Source organism: Galeopterus variegatus, unplaced genomic scaffold, assembly GCF_000696425.1.
Source record: "Galeopterus variegatus unplaced genomic scaffold, G_variegatus-3.0.2 Scaffold120, whole genome shotgun sequence".
Taxonomy (NCBI): domain Eukaryota; kingdom Metazoa; phylum Chordata; class Mammalia; order Dermoptera; family Cynocephalidae; genus Galeopterus; species Galeopterus variegatus.
Genome location: NW_007726231.1, coordinates 250,296 through 272,002, shown reverse-complemented (window position 1 = coordinate 272,002; position 21,707 = coordinate 250,296). Strand labels below are relative to the sequence as shown.

At 37.7% G+C, this 21,707-nt stretch overlaps 1 protein-coding gene across 9 annotated transcripts in view; it reads left to right on the top strand.

The window, feature by feature from the left end:
* Window positions 1-21,707, top strand: part of CADPS2 (Ca++-dependent secretion activator 2) — a 506,787-nt gene that overhangs the window by 382,443 nt on the left and 102,637 nt on the right. For 5 of the 9 annotated variants that reach the window (XM_008587894.1, XM_008587876.1, XM_008587869.1 and 2 more), the window contains 2 exons: window positions 1,638-1,701; window positions 4,711-4,834. In XM_008587894.1, the coding sequence (XP_008586116.1) occupies window positions 1,638-1,701; window positions 4,711-4,834 (188 nt within the window). Of the gene's footprint in view, window positions 1-1,637; window positions 1,702-4,710; window positions 4,835-6,805; window positions 6,827-21,707 lie in introns of all 9 variants that reach the window. The other 4 variants (XM_008587886.1, XM_008587853.1, XM_008587859.1 and 1 more) reach the window with 1 other exon arrangement.

Genomic DNA, 21,707 nt, shown 5'->3' with positions numbered 1-21,707 from the left:
TGCTAATTCAGAACATACCCAGTGGGACCTCGGAGACCTGAAATGCTAAATGTAATCTGGGGATCAGTAACATTCCATTCATAAAATGTGTCACCCAAAGGCTAATGGAAATAAACAATAGGAAAGACAATGGGTGGATTATGCAAATACACTGAAAAGATTAAGCAGGGGGAGGGGACTACAAGAACTCAATTTGTGTTTTATTTAAATGTGGATTAAGGTTTATAGTATACGAAATGATTAAACCTACTTTGCTAATTTAGTAATGCTCTAAAAAGCACCACTGCACAGGAAAAACTCCATCAAAATAAATTAGTCGTGGCTTTGTGTGTGTTGGGGGGTGGGTAATAGGATACACAAGAGGCAAGATTAAGGAAGGAAATTTTAACAGTAAATAAAATGATAAATATGGTACTCTGAAGAAAAATTTGAGTGACTAGATTTATATTACATTTGTTTACATTTTTCTGAGACTAATAAAGGTTTCACAAAACTAAAAACTAATCTTTATATAAATTCAACCACTGCTTTTATAAAAGGGAAAAGATCAGTCTTTTTTCTTTCTTTAAAATTTGGTCCTATAAAATAAATTAGACTTCAAACGTGCTTTTTAGGAAAACCCATTCAAATTACAGTGTGAAAAAAATTATTTCATTATTATTGTATCTAGGAAAATATGTCCACTCAGTCCCTGAGTAATGGAAAAGTACATAGAAACAAGAAATCTTCCTTCCGAGTTATTCGTTTGCAGACTTCTTAGAGCAAGGTGGCAGCCTAAGGACAGGCTGTAGCACTTGCTCTTAAGGTGAGAGCTGCAGTCCTGGAAGGGGTGCTTTGCTGAGTTTGGTTCCACACAGCAAGGAGCTCCAGCAAGATGAGATGGCCTTGAGGTTCAGTACTCCTGAAATGTAAATTGACCTGAAGAGCGTCCCCCTCATAAAGAGCAATAAACCTGTTAGCGCCATGTGGTAACTGACTTTAAGGAAGCCACTGACTCTCCCAGCCTCATCTGACCCTGATTTCAGAACAACCCCAGAACCTGCCCTTCTCTGTTCGGTGTGTAGTAGGAATGTATGGGACTAGAAATACTTGGGACAAATGACCCTGTTGACAAAAGAATTGCAGAGGGTTTCTGTGTGTTCAAGAATTAGACACCATCATAGACACGAATGTCAGCAACGGGGAGAGCTGGAACCTTGTTTGTCCTGGAAGTTGTTGTGTCTGTGTCGTTTGCCTTCATCACAAACCACGCAGAACTATAGGAGGAAATCGGGGAAATCACTTCATTTTCTTCTAGAGCTTGAATAACAACAAACCTTAAAGAAATTATTAGGGAATTCATCTGAATTAACTCTTAATTCATGGCTTTGGAGGGTTTTTTTGTTTGTTTACTGTATTCTGTTAGTATGTGTATCATCAAAACTTTAGAATCTTTTTCTTCACTGTTTACACCTTTGTTGTTTGAGGCATTGAAATCATAGGGCTAGGTAAACTTCAGCAGTTAAAATTTTCCTGGATGAGTTGATGCTATTTTAACCTCTTCACGTTGTTCTTCACTAATGCCAAGTATAAGCAGGAATTATTTAGCAGTTTTGGGTATAAAATGTTTGACTTTTTTCTTTCTTTTGTTTTTAAAGGTATTGTTTTCCCTTTGGACGACCTGAAGGTGCTCTGAAAGCTACACTTTCATTACTTGAAAGGGTATGTTCAAACATTAGGAATTCTATTTGCATTCTCAACTGCTGTGTATTTTACGTATTGAACTAGGCAGACAGTCCCATTTCTCAGGAGTCTGTACTCTTTATGGAGTCCATCCCAGTTCATGAATTGCTCACCTCTTCTTACTATGTTCACATTCTCCCTATACACGCTTTTTCCTCCAGGAAGGCTTTCCAAAGCCTACCACTGCCATCCTATTCTGATATTATGGCATCTTTTTGGTAGTATTCATTTTTCCCACCTTTTTTTTCTCCTCGTTAAATAGTCTTCTTTTGTTTTCTCAATTACGTATAATTATTTCTGCTTTTCGGACTTCACGGGTGTCTTTTATTATCCCCTTAACTTTATTTGTACTTCTACCTGTCATAGTCCACATGCCTGTAAGAGTTTATCATTTAATATTCACAAAAATATTATTTCTTTCATTGAAAATTTATCTCAGAATTTATTTCAATTATTCATTGTTACTTTAAATGAATTCACAAGTTGTAGAAACTAATTTTCCCCCAGAATTAACTAGCAAACAAGATTTTAAGTCCATGTTAAAAAATCATTGAGGTTTGAAAGGGTAAGTATCTTTTTTATCTGTCTATAAATCTATTCATATGCTAGTTGAATGCTGAGGGTTAAGTAATGTGGTCAACTCCTATTACTTATCAGAATTAAAAAAAATTTCAAGGCATGATCTATAGTGCATGATTTGAATTTGATTATCTTGGTCCTGGTTTATTGACTCCAAGGACTGTTCTTGTCCATTTTTCTACCAAATTAATTTTAAATATTATATTGTTTATTAGCATCTCTATTAAAAGCAAAAAGGGAAGACATTGTTTAGACATTACATCTCTCAGAGATTTAAGAACTTGGGAGATGAGGGCTGGAATGGATGATTAAAATAAGATCTTTGGATTATAGATTGATTTTATCTATATATCCTTGTCTTATCCCTGATTACTGTGCATTGTCTGATAGAACTATCATTATAGTAATTATGTTTATTTAGAATTTTTATAATTTTAAAAGCTGCATGTAACCCAGGCTTTTCAAAGTATTTCTTTCCTTATTAATTCTTACTGTTCATGAAGGTATCATGTGTTAAATAAAATCCTTACAGATCACTTTACTTTTTGGAGTTGCGTTCCATTATGGGGACTTAGGGCAGCCTCTCTGTGACCTGGTTTCCATGGCAGAACCCTTTCCTCCCCACAGCAGGGAAGAGTTAGTAATAGCAGAGATGCCCTCATGCCCTGCGTTGACAGGTGACAGGATGAACAGTTATAATCACTAATCACATCTCTTGCTGAATTGAGAGAGAAATGTTAAGGGTCATTTTTTCATTTTTATGTCTCTTTACTTACTGACAACTTAGAAAAATAAAACAAAATCTACATGTGAAATCTTGATATCTATGATAACAGAGGAAGATGGGAGGACGCATGACACGGAGATTGGCATCTGCCTTTTTGCATTTGCCAGGAAAGAGTATTCAATTCCTCCCACCCCAAATTCAATACCCACCTCCTATATACAATGAAATATTGCCTGATTTAAACCCTGGACTTTCCTCTGTGTCAGATACGTACATTCTAATTTTAACAGCTATTTTTGTTATTTAAATTTTATCACCACGGGAAGCCTAATAGCAAAGTTCATTGTTCTGCATATGGTACAAAATTAATCTTAAAGTTAGATTTTAGTAATAATTACATATAAAATAATATTGCGTGTTTAATGCTTTTTTTTTTTTTTTTTACTAAGAGCAAAAGTATTTTTCTGGCTACAAAGAGAAGTTCTAATTAAAGTGCCAAATATATGTCAGAATAATATGAAGAATAACTAAATTTGATAGAGGAGACATTTTATAAGTGATGAAGTTCCTGTTTTCAAAAAAGGAAATCTTGCCTAACAAAATTCTAAAATAGTTGTCAAGGGTCACTGATGCTTAGATGATTGAAAAAACTAGAAATTATAAAATCCTTGGTGCTATGGCTGACTGAAAAGAGAATAAATAATAAAGCATGAAATGTATATTTTCATGTTCTTTCAATATTTCTTTCAAGATAAATGACTAATAGAATAGAGTGGTTTCCTCTGTATTAACATTCTGCCATATATTTTATAATTTGAATGTCAGCAAAGCAAGAAAAATTGCATTAAATATATGGAAAAACAGAGTTTGACTAATGGTATAATGAAAACTTATTGTGAGCAGTTTTATCAGTAAGGCAGTTTTAAAGAATATTATCAATAAGTCACTATAAAAGTGTTTAAATATTTTACATTTTGAATTCTGGATATAAGTGTATTTTTCCTTTGCCAGTAGTAAAACTTTTTAAGGAAAAATCTGGAAACATATTCAGGAACCCAACAGAGAATAATCAGTTATTTTTTCAAAACTGCAGAAAGTTTCCATTTTAACATTTGATATTCATTTCACTAAGACAAAGAAGTTTTTTCTGTCTTCTTTTTGTAGTCTGCCATGGTATTTCTGGTAGATCACATTCATTAAAGTTTAATTAGTGAGAGGAGAGGTCTTGATTATTTTAGAACTCAAAAATTATACTTATTCTTCATGGAATTTTTGTTATTGTTTTCAAAAGATTTAAGGCTTTTAAATTAGGGATGTGCAAAACAAACTTGGTTTATTACTTGTCCCAAGAACTGTAATCCTGCTCTGAAACAGCTGCTCTAATGGAGTCCTGGGTCCCTGGAGGAAAAGTGACAGTCACACTGAATGGTGGCCTGGCCTACGGGAGGTTTTGATGTGCGTAAATGAGGCTTAGAGGGGAGGAGCCAAGATTGGAGGATTACCTTCCCAGTTGTGAAGTGCCGACTCATTACCTCCCCCATGTCACCTAGGCCCCTTACCCCTTCCTAGTAAGAGGTCTAGGACAATATGTGTAATTTATTTTTTATATTTTATGCGACATCTATCTTCTTTCTCTCCGCCTGTTTCTCTCTCTCTCCCTCCCCACCCTTCTCTCTCGGTAGGTTTTAATGAAAGATATTGCCACTCCCATACCAGCAGAAGAGGTGAAGAAAGTGGTCAGAAAATGTCTGGAGAAAGCTGCCTTGATCAATTACACTAGACTCACAGAATATGCCAAAATAGAAGGTTAGTGCAGTGAGCAATTGCCGAAGTGGCAGTGAGAGCCAACAATGCCTATTAACTGAATTTTCTGCAAGAAGTCCTTTCCTTTCCTGAACAATCCTGTACCGTGGCAAAGGGAAATGTCTCATTAAAATCTCAGCTGGTGAACTGAAGAGCTCTTTCCTATTCATTGCTTTAATATGCCTCCTGGGACTCTGCTTGAATGAAAGACCCAGGATTCGTGCTTAAGTTGTCCTTTGTTCTTATTTTGAGTTTTCAAGAAACCAAAAGGTGTTTTCATGGGTTGTATTTTTGACATTACTGTAAGTATGTCTAACATTTAAACTATGGGCAGTGGATTCTTTCCTGATCAGTAACAGTGGCATACTACGTAATTTTATTTTCTGTTCTGCAGTGTCACTCAGAGAAGGAAGAAACTTGTTGATTATTGTGAGGGCTGAATTAAACTAATAGAACTTCCTGCAGCTTTTAATTGCTTGCAATATATTGGTGCATTTGAAAGATTAGATCTCTTGAGAGAACTGTGCATTTTTTTTTCTCTTTCTTTGGGTTTTATTCATTAAGGATACTGATATTTAAAATGTTAAGAATTAAGTTGATTAGAATTTGTGGCAAAGTCACAAAATCAGCTTTTATTCAACAATCCTTTTTGATTGATATAATTAAATGTAACAAAAGTTCTCAAATTCTTTTTCAAGTTATAATAAAACAGGCTTATGGAATTCATTTAACATTAATTGAGAGAGGGAAAAAGTATACAGTTAATGTTAAATACTTATATCTGAAAATAAAAAGTAAGTCATCCTTTAGAAAAAAATTTAGTACTTTTAATATAAAATTGTACTTAATGAATTATAAACTTATAAATTAGTTGACATTAGGATAGTTTTACCAAAATTCAGCCAATGGAAAATGCAATTGATTATAAGTGGTGGCTGTTATCCTTCCTTTTTTCTCTTCACATCTAGTCAAGCTTTCTAACAAGCATGTGATAACCAACCTCCTGAGTGATTAACAAAAAAGCCATCTCATCACTATAGCAACCAGTATTATATCACGAGAGTAACAACATGAAACCTCCTTAGTTACCAGTTTAACATCATTAATTATGATATCATGTTGTGTTAAAGCAAAAGCAATGAACATTAGATCATTAGGGAAAGTGGAAGATTAACACATTGGTTTTCATTTTTGAATATTCATTCAAGTAATTTTCATGTTTTGGGAGAATTGGATGTTTTAAACACAGATTGAAAGAATTGATATAAAAATAGATATATTAAAGCCTTTCAGATTTGGCAAAGTGAAAAAAAAGTTTGTGGACAACTTGAATAAACAGAAAAATGTTACAAACCCTATCCGAAAAAACTTAAGAATCCTTTTGTTCTTAACTATCTGTTTTAGCTAATATTTTTGACCCTTACTTTGTCCAAGAATACTGAGAAAATATACTGTATATTTCTCTATCTCTGTATTTTATAGTCAAAAAGTCTATTTTAAAATGGGTAAAGAGCTATCTTTTATTTGTACTCATAAAAACAAGTCTTTATTAGAAAAAAGTGATGGAACCAAATGGACAGTGAGCAGGAAACACCCCCCCCCCAAACTTTTCTCTTTCTGGAGTCACCCCTGTCTTATTTCCAGTCTAGTATGAGAATATTCTAGAAAAAGGATCCTAGCAATCCACTCAGGCAGACCTGCCAAGCAGTTTTGTAAAAAACCAAAATGCTTGCTCATTAGGTGAGAAAGACTTGTATGCTTTTTTATTATCTTCCACTCCCCTCCCCCTTTTTAATCTTAAAAGAAAAGAGCTTTTGTTTTTTGTTATTCTCAGGACCAGACCAACAACAAAATCAAATTTAAATTATAAATAGGAAGGGGGCTGCTTTTCTTTGCTTGATTAACCTTCTACATTAGTTGAGCAATGTGTGGGTAGTGTGCTTTTCCCCTAAATTCTCTTTTCTTACGTTTTAGGCACAGCAGAAAAGGAAACAGGTAATCAATGTTTCTGCATGCACGTGCCATTATTTCTAATGTGGTTTTATGTTTTAATCCATTTTATTGAAATATGATTGACATACAAAAATGTGTACATATTTAATGTATACAACCAGATAAGTTGAGATAAGTATACACCCGTGAAACCATCACTGCAATCTATGCCAAAAACTTATCACCTCCCAAAGTTTCCTCCCACTCTCTTTATTTATTATTTTGTGATAAAAACACTAAACATAAGATCTGTTCTCTTAGGAATTTGTGTGTGTGTGTGTGTGAAATTATTTTTTTCATTGTACATGTTTATGAGGTACAATTTTTCAAGTGTACAGCACAGTATTGCTTACTACAGGCACTCTCCTGTACAGTAGGTCTCTAGGAGTTATTTATCTTGCATAACTGTACTTTGTACCCTGTGACTAATACCTCCCTGTTTTCCCTTCTGCCCATGTCCTGGCAATCACTCTTCTACTCTCTGCTTCTGAGTCTGAACTATTTTAGATTCCTCATATAAGTGGTATCATGTAGTATTTGTCCCTCTGTATCTGGCTTATTTTACTTGAGCATAGTGTTTCTGGGTTCATTCAGGTCACAAATCACAGAATTTCCTTTTCTAAGGCTGAATAATATTCCGTTGTATGTATATACCACATTTTCTTTATCCACTCATCCATTTATGGCCTTTTAGGTTGCTATCATGTTTTGGTAATTGTGAATAATGTTGCAGTGATTGCTGAATCCTATGGTAGTTCTGTTTTTTTATGTTTTTCAGGAATCTCTATACTGGTTTCCATAGTGACCGTACCACTTTACTTTCCCACCAACGGTATACAGGGGTTCCCTTTCTCCACATCTTCTTCAACACTTGATGTCTTTTTTTTTTTTTTTTTTTCCTTTTTAACAGCTGGCCGCTATGGCGCTCTGAACCCTTGACCTGAGCGCCGCCGCGCTTCCCAAGCGGTGCACTATCCAATGCGCCACCGGGCCGGCCCTATCAACACCATGTTCTTTTGTTTGTTTTTTTGTCTTTTGTCTTTTTTCCGTGTCCGGCAACGGATCGCAACCCTCAGTGTTGCCCCCGTACCGGACCGGGGACCGGCAACGGGATCGCAAGCCTCGGTGTTGCTCCCGCACCTCGCTCAGCCAGTGAGCGGGAGCCGGTCTGTATGTGGGATCCGAACCCTCGGACGGGAGCGCCGCCGCGCTTCCCAAGCGGCGCACTATCCAATGCGCCACCGGGCCGGCCCTATCAACACCATGTTCTAACCAACTGAGCTAACTAGGCCAGCACAGATGGTTTTTTTTTTTTTAAATAATAGCCATCCTAACAGGTGTGAGATGATATCTCATTGTTTTGATTTGCATTTCCCTGAGGATTAGTGATGTTGAGCACCTTTTCATGTACCTGTTGGCCATTTGTATGTCTTCTTTTAAGAAATGTCTATTCAGTTCCTTTGCCCATTTTTAAATTGGGTTATTTGTTTTTTTGCAGTTGAGTTATGGGAGTTCTTTTTATATTTCAGATATAAGCCCTTTGTTAGATATATGGTTTGCAAATACTTCCTCCTATTTCATAGATTGCCTTTTCATTTTGTTGTTTCTTTGCTGTTGGTGGTGTGATGTTTTCATATTAATTAATAGCTCTCTTTTTCTTAGGGCTTCTATTTGATAAGTTTAACTGGGATATTGAAAATGACTTGATTTTATCAGAACTATTGCTAAATGCTTTGTAGAAAAAACATAGGCCATTTATATCTGTAAAAGTTCAGCATTTTTTTATATGGATTCAAAGCAAAAAGGCTGAGGCTGTATTAATGTTATACATTCTGTTGTAAGCATAGACACTAATATTATTTGGAAGCTATTGCCAATATTTGGAGAACCCTTACAACTAGAAAAGAGGACCATCTCCCTTTATCATCCTTGAAAAATAACATGAGATTAAAAAGCATAATGCTATTAAATAAAAAGTAAGCAGTTCTTAACTTTGGAAGTTTTTAATCATAAGAATGAGCAGAGGTTATGAAATCCAGTTCTCAGGAAATTGCTAGGAAAGAGTTCTGGGTCTCTGAAATTTTAAAGGTTTTATTACCTTTCCCTTATCATAACTGTAATTAATTTAACTACATGCGCCATTATCTGTTTATCCTATCTATTTCCTCCTCAGCCCCTTGCAGGCAGGGGCCTTACTGACTTGTTCACTGTTATGTCCTCAGACCCTAGTACTGTGCCTGCTGGCACAAAGGAGGTACTCAGTACTTTAGAGAAAGGCAAGAGGTTAGTTCCATCTGAAAACAATGGAGCAAGAGACAGGTGATGAACCTTTCTAGTCCTAGTTTTCTCATTTCAGTCAAATTTTGCATGCAGTATTATAGACAAGTGTTCTTGGGTTGTTTTTAACTGAAGTCTTCCATTACGGGCTCTCTTTCTTTCTTTCTTTCTTTTTTTTCCTACCCTTTTCAATTATTTTTCAATATTTGACCCCAGAAACTGATAGAACAAAACACTCAGACCCACAAAACTTTCAAACGCACTCAGAAAGAACACACTTAACAATAATCTCTAAGTGCACTGTAGAAAAAAATGAATTGGAAAAAAAAATGAGACTATTATCATCCCCTGTTATGATAGCCCATTGTAATAGGAATAGTCCCATGCTTTTTCACAGACTTTTTCAAAAACTCTTATGGCATTTTATACCCCACAACATTCCTGTTGTGAAAACAATTTTTATTCTAATCTACAAACAGGAAATCCAGGGTTGTTCATGGCTTTCCTACTGCCATAAAGAGTAAATAAGTCAGCCAGCTGGGGCTGGACACAGGTGTCCTGAGCCCTACCCTACGGAGGCCATGCTCCTTCCCCTGTGAAATGCGAAAGGGTCACAGTGCACCTGCGTGAAACATGAGGCGGAGGTGCTGTGTGTAGTCGCCCCATTCCCATTAAAGAGAGAAGGGAAGAGGAAGGGAGTTATCCCCCTTGGACCTCGCTTCCACCAAACAGAGGTCTTTCCTGGACACCTATTTAGCACCCATGCCACTGCTCAGCTGTACAGGTCGGCAGCTCTGGGAACAGTACTTTCATAAAAATTAAATGCTTGTATAAAAAAGAGAAAAATCTGTGTAGTCTCTGATTTAAGTAGATTGAAGGAAAAGCTTAACTGAAGAATGTTCCGAAGTAACAGAACAGGGGATTTTTTAAAAAATGTAGTTATATTCCTTTAGTTGCATTTGGTAGCAAGTTAACCTAATAGGGTTAGCTAGTCAGTGTTCTTGGGGATTGCTTTTAGAAATGGTTAAAAATGAAGGTATCAGTTGCATGTGTAAGAGCTCTAATGCTTGATTATACTTTTAACAGTAGTCTCTTGAGCATTGTAATCATTTCTCTATAAATGTCTTCTTGGAAATTATTTGCATGTTTCATGAGAACAAATAGTTCATTTTGAGAAGTTGAAATTTGTAGAAAGCAATATTTTTTTAATTTGGGGGTTATAAAATAACACTATTTGGTTGAATTGCCTTTTTTTAGTACTAATTTAAAAACTTAGATTTATACACTGTTGCAAAATCAACTAGTTTTTTCCTTTGGTTTAATTTTATCAGTAACTTATGCTAGTTATGTAATAGATCCTTTTTATTTGTAATCTTGGATTCAAAATAACATTTTGAAACTTCATTTTCCTGATTGCATTTTTTTCTTTTTCAAATCACATGCCCTGTTGATGCAAATTAGGTATTATTTTTAAAGAAGAATCAATGTATTTTGTAGTTCAAGGAATTCTTATGAGCAAGAACAGCAGTAACACATTTAATAACAATAACTGCTTTCTCCTGAAAAGTGCGCATTATATGGTGACTTAAGATAGAAAAGGGGAGACTGCTCCTCAGAGCTTGCCTTTACGTGAGATCTTTTGTGAAGACTTAGTACATAGGATGATCGTCAATCCAGAAATGTGGAGGTGCCCTGCACAAAGGGTAGCATGAAGGCAATAGGCAAAGTCTTTGTGTGGTGAGATCTTTCTGGGCTCTCTGGTTGCCAGGTTCCCAAGTCTAACCCCCAGTGCCCTCCCTCAGTTTCAGAGTCTCAGTTGAACGGGATAGAGATGCTTTCCCCAAGGGCCAGGTCTCTTACTGTCTTTGAGAGGAGAAGTTGCACTGTGGCAGTCCTTATGTCATTAGGATGTTTAGGTGGCATTTCAATTTAGCACTCCATTGTCAAATTATCACGATAAATGATAAATAAAATTTGTGCTGCTAAGGAACTCGTATGTCTAGAAACTGAGGGTGTATAAAAGATTGCACAGCTGATGAAATTTGTCACTGAATAATGTATTATTAATATTTCTAAGATAACAGTTTTCTCTCAACAAAGTTTTGTGTATTTTCTTATAAATTTGATTTAATTTTTTTGAATGTTACATGTCATCATGAACTAAGGTTTCTAAAATTTTAAATAATAGATGTGAAATTTTGAGTTCTCATAAAAATTGACAACGCTTTGCAGAAGGTAATTTGTTTACTAAAAGAAACCAAATCCTCTCTCTAAAAACAATACAACAGGTAATTAAAGAATTTACATTCAGCTTTTTAGACAAGGTGGCTTGAATGATGGAATTGTGGTCTGAAAGTAAAGTCTCTGTGACCATTTCTGCTTCTACGTCACCTCCTGATTATGAACAAATCAATCGATACAATTTCTGGCTCTAAAATAAAGAGAATAACTCATTTGTCTTTTTTTTTCTTTAGAATATTTGAGAAAATCATAAATCTCTTAGAGATTTTAGTTTGTAAAGTATTATGTGTATGTGTGGTAAAAACTCATTTCTTGAGCTACAGTGATTTAGTATTTGTGATCATCTGGATAGGGATCAAATTAAAATTTATTCTTGCACTGTATGTAAAGAAAAGCTCTGGGCATTTTTCAGATGGTCAATGAACTATTTAAATTACCTAACAAGATAAGTTATTTTTCTGATAACTATAAATTACTTTGATTCCATCACCTAATATAATATCTTTGAAATGTTAATTTTAAACTATTCTTATCAATATGTTCTTATAAATATATTGAATTAAGCATCTTTAACACTTCTTCCTGGCCACACGATTAGCTTTGTTCTATTTAATGTATGTGCAAAAAGACATTAAGAACACATTCCCTTTAAAGTGCTATATAGGTGATACTAATTCACTTTGCCCTTTTCCACATCTGATCTGGAATGAACGAGGACTCCTAGTAAGGACTCCTAGTATGTTTATTTCCCTCAACTTTTCTCCCACCACCTTGCTAACCACACAAGAAAACAACCCCACACTATGTAATTTGTGTTCACACTAACACAGTGTTGACACATTAATTCCTATGTATTAAGAGATGTTTTGGAGGCATAGTAAGCAGAGGTTGCAGGAATTATTGAGTAGAAGGGGTAAATGAAGACATTTGCTCACATCTGACAAGTCTTTAAAGCTCTGTGGGTAACTTCAGTTTGATTAATATGGAGGAAAAGTCTGTGTAGTACAGTTGCCCAGTAGCTCCTGCATCCTTGGGTAACTAAGCAAGTAAGTGAAAAGTGGATTGAGGACGCGAGGAGCAGCCTTGTACACGGGAGGCAACGTAACAGCAATGATCCCCACGCTCTCAGGACCTCTGCACTCACTGCTTACCCACAGCTCTAGCGACCAAAGGAAAGAAGAGGGCTCTGTCAACCCCAGGTAAACCAATGAGACGCGTAAGGACACTTACCTCTCTCCTCTAAAATGGGTTCTGAGTCTGCATTCCTTTAACAACCTTCCTGCTTTGTCTGAGTTTAATTCTAGGAAAATGATAGAATGTGTTACTCTTTGAAACAGTGTGGCAGCACTGTCATTCTGCTGTCTGCTTTCGGCATTCTACCCCTTCAACTGGAATTCATCTCCCCAGCACTGAGTGATTTGTCATGACTCTTTGGAGCTGTTCTGTGACCTATACAAGTGGCACCATTCCTTGATCCACAGTCTCTGTCAATGAGTCATTCATCCTGTTCTTCCTTTTTAATTTTATTTTTATTTATTTTACAGTGAGTTCTAATACATAAGGACAATCTCAATCAGCGATAGTCATACCTAATTCCACATATGAAAAGGAAAACTTGATTTTATCTTAACAGTATTCTCTTTTCTGATCAGGTTAACATAGGACCTTAAGTTTAATGACACATAAGTTAAGGTATTTGAGGGCGGTCACTTCTTTTCAACTTGTAAGCATGTTAAGGCTCAACTTTTTATCCCTGCAAACCTGTAGGCATCAACACCTACCCATATCTCATGTTCTCCAGTATCGGGGTATGAAATATCTTCTTCAAAGCCAACTGACTGTCCTGTGATGTTGATACCAATTCCACCTACCTTTTTCTGGATGGATTCTACTCCATCACCTATCTCTTCTTTCTCCTATGGCTTGTACATCTGTCTTCTTTCTAGATCCTTCCCTTCCATGTGCAACTGTGGTATCACCCTAAAAAATGCTTAACCTGAGCTCTATACCTCCTTCCAGCTGCCATCCAAAAAGTAGTGTATATTCTCACATTCATTGCACTCCACTTCACTTCTTAGCCCACAATCTGCCTGGTGGGAGAGTTACACCAGCCTGGAGTATGGTGTGGTAGAGGGAAAGTAGGAGGGAAGAAAGCATTAAATTCTGCTGCCTCTTCTCCCTTGCATGGCCTTGGGGCAACCAAAGCCTTGCCTTTTGCCATAGATACCGGTATCTTAGAGTAATATTAAGACAAGGCCCCACCTCTGCTGCAGTGAGATGTTGATGTAAACAAAAATGGCTGGGCCACCCTCAGGCAGTCATCCCTCCACTTCTCTGCAACCAAACCCCTAAGCCTAGTAGATTATGACCCAAGGAGACTGTGGGCCAAGTGTTGCTTTGAATATAACAGAGTAAAGATGAATCCTTGTCCACAGGAGCTGCCTAATGGATTAGTAGTAACAGGAAATTATCAGTATTGATTTCGTATGCCTGGGACTCTCTTCTCCAAAGCTTAAGCTCTTCTTTTCTCAAATTCCCTTTAAGGGACATAGGCAAGGTCCTGTCCATCACCCCATTGTTAATACTTCCAAAAGATCATGAGCCCTCATGCAGAATGATTAGACTCCTGAGGAATATAGCCCTTATAAAAGAAAAACTAATGATATGTACCACCTGGAATTGATGAGGCAAGAATTTAAATTGAGCATAATACATAAATATTCTCAAGGGGATATAGAAAGATGCTAGTAATTTGATGCAGAAACAAGAAGCCATGCAAATCAGCTGAAAATATTGGTTATGAAAATAGTAGGTTGTAAGATAGACAGGATACAAGATGAATGTAGCTGAAGAATTTGTTAGTGACCTGGGAAATCAGAATGAGGGCAGTAGTAGAGGAGAAAGTGGCAGACAATATCAAAGAAATGCTAAGAAATATAGAGAACAGAAATAGAATAAGACAATTCCATCAGACTAAGAAAAAAAATGTACAGTATGAAAGAGGAAAATAAAGACACAAGAAACATAGGAAATAATGGAAGAATATCATGAACAAATATAATAATTGAAAAGTATAGTTGAAATTGATAAATTTCTTGAAAAACTGTATATTGGTCAAGTCAGCACAAGTAACAAAACTCAAAATAAGTGGTATAAAATGGGAAATGAGTGCAAGTTGCCCAGTTAACTTCATGGAGCAAAAACATCTTGATTCCCAAATCTGATAAAGACAGTAGAACAAAACATAATTATTATAGGCCCATTTCATTATATTTCTAAATATATTAGCTGATAAAATCCAATAGTGTGTTGGGAAAATAATATATCGCAATCAATGGAATTTATCCCAGTAATATAAAAGTGGTTCAACATTAGAAAACTGACATACTAAAAACAAAAATCTTATGATCTCGATAGATGGGGAAAAAAAAGGTATGTAAAACAGATCAACACTTAATATATGATTAAAAATTATACTGTTAGCAACCTAGAAAGAAGACTTCTTTAACTTTATGAATACCCATATAGAAAAAACCTACAGTGAATATTTTACTTTATGGAGTTTAGAGGTATTCCCTCCAGAATTAGGAACAACATAGAGTGTTAGACAACATAAAAGGAATGAGAAAAAGGTAATCAAAAGAATGGAAAGAGAAGAGATAAAACAATCATTGTTTGCAGATTATCATTTCCCTTAAAAATATAAAGGGATCTGAGTAGAACTTATTGGAATGGATACAGAGTTCTGAACCTTTGCCAGATATAAACTCAACTTCTTAAAATCAATAACCTGCTGTCTCTACATTAGTAGTTCTCAAACTTTTTGGCTCAGGACTCTTTACACTCAATGCCAAAGAGTTTTTGTTTAGGTGGGTTATATCTACCAATATTTACCATACTAGAAATAAAACTGAGAAAAATTATAAAATATTTATTAACATTTAAAAATAAGAGTAAACCCTTTACCTGTGAACATAAGTAAAACATTTTTATGAGAAAAACATTTTCCAAATCAAAGCTTTTTAATGAGAAGCATGACACTGTTTTACCTTTTTGCACATCTATTTAATGGCTACCTTAATAGAAAACAGCCAAATTCTCACATCTGATCTACATTCAGTCTGTTATAGTATCTTATTTTGGTTGATGTATGTGGGGAAAAAAATCAGGCCTTCAACTGATACATAGCTGGAAAAGGAAGGAATATTTTAATAGAGTTTTCAGATAACTGGAGATTTTTCTTCTTTGATACTACAGTCAAACTCCGCAAGTGGTAGTTTCTTAAACGTTAATTACAATGTGGAGTCTGAAAACAAATCGGTGAACTTTTCATACTATCCCATTCCATTCCATTGGTTTATCATGAGCTTTGAATAGACCTTTCACCACGCATGATCTTTTAACTTCATGTATTGATCATTTGGAAAATATTGGTCCACTATGTTGTTATCTTCCTAATGTTGTCAAATATTATATAATGTCAAGAAATAACCCCTTTTAATATCACTTTTTTCTCATAAGAAAAGTCTTAAAGTATTGGGAAGCTGTCAGACTCATGACAGATACAAGTTTTCTAAAATTCTAGTTTTCCTTGAAAGCTCTGATAATAGTATTGGCAACAAATAGTATTTGTTGTTTTCCTTAAAGCAACATGTTTGTTTATTTTTCGGAAACTGTTTGCCAATATCCAAGTCTGAATAACCATACTTTGTCTATCAGTAGTCTTTTCAACTAAAAATTGTTCTGTACGAAAAAACAAGAACAGCCAGTTGAGATATTATCATACTTCAGTATGCTAAAGTGCCTTATGCCCTCCTCCCAGTCTGTTACACATATACACATAATATTAAAAAATTTATACTCAAGGGCAGAGATTTAATGAAATTAACAATTTTTACTGTTTCATCAAGGGCAACCTTACATGAAACTGGGTTTTTCTTTTCTTGAACGTATGTTGGTGGAGGACACAGTGACAGTTATAATTTAGCACCACAGCCTTGATTTATGCTAAGGTAGTAGCAGTTTTACCTGCTGTTGCTTTTGCACCATTAGTGTAAATGTCAACAGAGTTTAAAAGGCAAAAACACCTTAGTGTTAATCATGAAAGTAGTCTTGATCTCACAGACCCCTGAAAGGTTCTAGGGACTGCAGTTGTTCATGGACCACTCTGAGAACTACTGCTCCACACCATCAATCAAAAATGAGGTAACTTTTATAATAACAATCAAACTGTAAGGTATCCAGGAAGTAACTTTGCCAAAAGCATGCAAGACTTCACAGACCTTTATGAAGAAAATTCTGAAACTCAAAGATCATAGAAAGTAATGTAAATAGATATAGAGACAGTCCATCACCTAGGAGGGTTGACTGAATAATGTAAGATATAAATTCTCTCCCCAAATTAATCTATGAATTTACTGCAGTGCCCATCAAAATTCCAGGTTTTTTAAGAACTCAATAAATATACCTTAAAATTTAAATAGAAGAATAATAAGTCAACTTCTAAAAGAGTGTTAGAGATTTGTTTTACCAGGTACCAAGACAAGTTACAAAGCCATCTCCAAAGCCCGTGATCAAGCAGAAAATCAGAACAGAAATGTAGAGTCAGACCCATGTATACATGGGAGCCTGGTGTGCTTCATCTGTAGTAAAGCTGGGACACAAGTCACTGGGGAAAGAATAGGCCATTTGGGAGGTGATGTTTGAAAGATGGGTATATTAAATGGATAAAAATAAACTGGATTCTTCTCTAATAGAAACTTGGTCTCCAGAGAGATTAGAAATCTCAATGTAATGAAGAAAATCTCTACTACTGTAAATTTAGCATTTCTTTACTGTAATGATCCTTGACTGTTATCTTTATCTTCTCACTTCTTAGATAATTTTCCAAGTTTGTCTAATATCTGAGTCAAAGCATAATTGTTCTAACTTTCCGATAAAACAGAGCGTGTCCCATTTTAGTTACTTCATTTTCTATATGGTAATAGTTACAATGCATAGAGAATGCATCAGGAATAGTTAATCGAATATATCGTGGATTCCACAGGATCTGGAAAAATTATCATATATTCTTCCAAAAACTTCTCTCTGGTGAATATTTGTCTTCTGTAAAAATTCTTAGAACATAAGCACTTCCTGAGAAAACAAACATTTATGTAATGTCTCCTTCAGGGTGCTCCTCATCAGGGGCTATTCCCTCATGCATGATCTGTAACACTCTGAACAGCTCTTGTAGAGTCTTTTCTCCTTCCTCTGAAGATGCATGGAAATCTCATTACAAGTGTTCAACACCTGTTTCCTTGAAGGTCTCAAAAAGGATATCAGTTTGCTCAGCTCACTTGACAGTGTGTCATACATTTGTTTGTGTGTGTATGTGTGTGTTTTTACTTTTATATGAAAGGTGATTCACAGTTACATGCAGTCTTAAAATAACAAGCTTTCTTCCTTTCACAAGCAATTTTGTAGAATTTGTCATTCTCCAAAGCCAGATCTGGAAGCAACTGATTGGTGACCCCTTGTTTATTTACCAACATGTGTCAACAGGTAAACCAAGTGACATATAGCAGCATGGCTCCTGCAGCACCTTGTTAAACCGAGCAGTTTAGACATATTAAAATGTCTTTTCCAATTGGACAAAAACAGAGTAATGCAAACTGACAGGTTTCTGCCTTCTTATTTCTCAACAGGGTTTGTCGGGACTCAAAGCCTGCACAGATGAAATAGTTTTGGAAATTAGGGAGGGTTCACTTGTAGGCTGTAGCTGAGTGGCCACTTAGCTTCAAGCACTAAATTAAAAGGTCTAATTGAAGCCTTTTAAAAGCCATGTGTATATGTGTGTGTGTGTGTGTATTTTAATTTTAAGAGGAGACCTTTAAAATATCCGTGAGGCGTCAGTACACATACACATATTCACAGTGGTTAACACACACAGGATGTTAAAACTAGAAATACAGTCATGTGTCACTTAACAATGGAAATACGTTCCAAGTAATGAGTTTGTCAATTTTATCCTTGTGCAAACATCATAGAGTGCACTTACACAAACCTAGATGGTATTGTCTACTACACACCTAGGCTATATGGTGTAGCCTATTGCCCCAACTGTGGTCTATCATTCACCAAATATCATTATGTGGCACATGACTGAATTCAAGATGGCACTAAGCCTAACCCTGTTCTCTATACCTAGTCTTTACACTTGTCCAACTAGGAGATTTTCCTTAAATCTTAGCATCAAATATCAAGACCTTGACTGTGTATCAAAGGAAACAAAGACATACATACAGACATCAAGCTCTTTGGACTAATTTCTTGTCACCCAAGGCTGCAAATCTTTTCAAATTATATCTTTCCTATTGTGGTTGCTGTCTCCAGAAAACTTCTCTTTACTTCTCCTTCAACTTGCCTGCCAGCTGGAAAGCCTCTGGAGGCTCTTACATCCTCCCACTGCCCACTCCTGAACAGACTACCTTCACCGCCACAGCCTCCCTGCACCCTGCCTTGACACTGCTCCCACTATTCACAGGCAGACGTTCTCCTTGAGTATGGAAAAAAGAGTTAAATAGAGTGAGGGGTGAGAAAGAATGTGCATGTGGAGGTGAGATGGCACCCCTTGTATGCATGAGTATGACAAATGACATGCAAATAATGTTTTAGGTAAATGCAATTTGAATACAAGGAATAGGCATGAATTTAAGATGCTTAGCCCTTAATTATGTGATGATTCAGTGTTGGGAAAATAGAATAGTTTGTTCAGGCTCCCTCATCTCTGGTCTGGTTGGGGGTGGTGCCGCACATTCTTTGTAAATAAGTTGTGTGTGGGTGGAGTTAGTGCACCTGGGTGGCACCGTGGCTTGGCTGGCATCTAGTGCCTCAGGTGGCCACCACCATGTGCGGCCATGCTCTCGAACCTATGGCTCCAAGGACCTTTTGGCCAGTTACCTAGCTCATAGATCTGCGTGTGAGGGGTCTGGTGATGCAGCCTGGCATGTGAGGGGTTTGTGACCCAGTCTGGAATGGGCTTGAGGTGTCTGTGAGCTCCAGACCCAGCCCTAAATCGACAATTGGCCCAGTTGGCCAGATTACAAGCAGGTAGAAGAGCCTGAGCACTACAATTGGCGTAGTCTGTGACAGGATTTGGAGCAGGTACAGGAGCCAAAAGCCCTTGGAAGAAGGAGGAAATGTTGCTACTCTTGAATATGCTGTGCCCTATGGCCACCTTCCTGTTGACCAGGATCTGGTTTCTGCTCACTGTATTGTAAGTCAGCTTAGACCAGGCATTATAACAGAAAACCCCTTGGGAGGGGGAGGAAATGTTGCTATCCCTGAGTATGTGGTGCCCAGGGGCCACTTTTCTGCTGACCGGAGCCTGGCTACTGCTAACTATGCTGCAAACTGATCTAGATTTGCAGCAGCAAGCAGAGTTGTTGGAAGCAAGGATAAATGTCCTGCAAGATGACGTGCAGCAACTGGCCACTCCTGCTTCTAACACCAGGGAAGACAACCAACCCAGTGGTGAGTTGGGGGAGACTGTGCATCTCAGGGCACAACCTGTTGTGCATCAGAAAATGAAGCACGAGCAGCCTGTGGGACCAGATGGACAACCTGTGGGTTATCCACAGGTGACCCAGTTCACCACCTATGTCCTGTATACTCAGGCTGAACTGGTTGACTTGGGGAGACAGTAAAGCAGCAGAAACAGGGAGAATCCCTGGCGGCTGCAGCTATGGGACCTAGCGGGGGATAGTGTAATGTGCTCTAGAGATGATATAGTAAATGCATGTCACATTTATCCAAAGGCTCGAAGGGTGCCACTTAAACCTGATGGCTGGCTGGGTGCTGTATAAACCCGAGAAAGCAGATGGCTTGACAGGTGCCATATAAACCCGAGAAAAGAGTGACTGAGTGAATGCAGTTGTTCAAACTGTGGGCAAACGCTGCAGAATTGCCTGAGACTGTGAGTGAATAGCCAGTGTAAGCCAAGCTGATTCAAGTAATTCAGGAGCCAGGGATGGGGCAGTTAGATGCTAATAACCAAGACAATGGGAGAAAGCCCTGAGGGCATTTCAGAAGTTTGGAAGAGTGCCTCTCCCATCATAGACCTTGAGACCTAGGAGAACTGGGATTTTCTGGAGGGCAGACCTGAGGTGTCATTGCCCTCAGCAAACTGCTTTCTACATCCCAGCCGCTCTGGCTGGAGCAATCCTGCCTCAGCAGCTCTAAAGAGCAAAAGCCAAAAACCTTGGTGGTGTTCACATTGTGTTAGGTTTGCAGGCCAGCAGTATGTGAGAGCAGTGGAGGTGTGGCAGCCTCCACCTAGATTTCAGAAGATGTATGAAAAAGCTGGGGGACTTAGGCAGAGACCTGCTGCAGGGGTGGAGTCGCTGTGGAGGTCATCTATGGAGCAATGTGGAGCAGAAAAGTGGGGTCAGAGCCCCCACAGAGGGCCCCCACTGAGGAAATGTCTAGTGGAGCCAGGATGGCAGGACTGCCACCAGGAGTCCAGAATTGCGGGGCTGCTGGCAATGTGCAGTGCAAGTCTGGAAAAGCTGCAGGTACCATGGCAGCTCAATGGGCTGGATTTGGTGGAGCTGTAGGAGCAAGGTTGCCCAACGCTTTAGGGGTCCAGGTGCCCCAGTGTGCTTAACGTTTGCCCTGTTTGGGTTTTGGGTTTGTTTGGGGCCTGTTTTTCATTTCTATTCCTCTCTTCTGGAATGGGAACGTGTACCCAATGTCTGTCCCACTGTATCTTGGAAGTAGAAAAACTTGCTTTTGATTCTTTACAGGTTCACAGCTGAAAGAAGTTTTGCCTTTAGTCTCAGATGAGACTGGACTTTTGAGTTGGTGCTGCAACAAGCTAATGACTTTTGGGGCCGGGATGGAATGTGTAATATGTGAATGTAAGGGTCATTTATCCTCGCTGAGGGAACATCATGGAAGATTCTGAATGCGTAGATTATACAGTGAGGGACCCTCAAGGGTATATAGTTTGGTCAAGCTCCCTCGCCTTGGATCCAGTTGGGGGTGGTGCAGCACATTCTTTGTAAAGAAGTTGTGTATGGGTGGAGTTAGTGTGCCTGCGTGGTGCTGTGGCTTAGCTGGCATCTAGTGCCTCGGGTGGCTGCTGCCACACAGGGCCATGCTTTTGAACCTATGGCTCCAAGGACCTTTTGGCTGGTTATCTAGCTCATAGATCTGCATGGGAGGGGTCTTGTGACCCAGCCTGGCATGTGAAGGGTTTGTAACCCAGTCTGGAATGGGCTTGAGGAGTCTGTGAGCTCCAGACCCAGCCCTAGCTCGACAGTTAGCCCAGTCTGCAGGATTACAGGAAGGTAAAAGAGCCCGAGCGCTACATTCAGTATTGGCA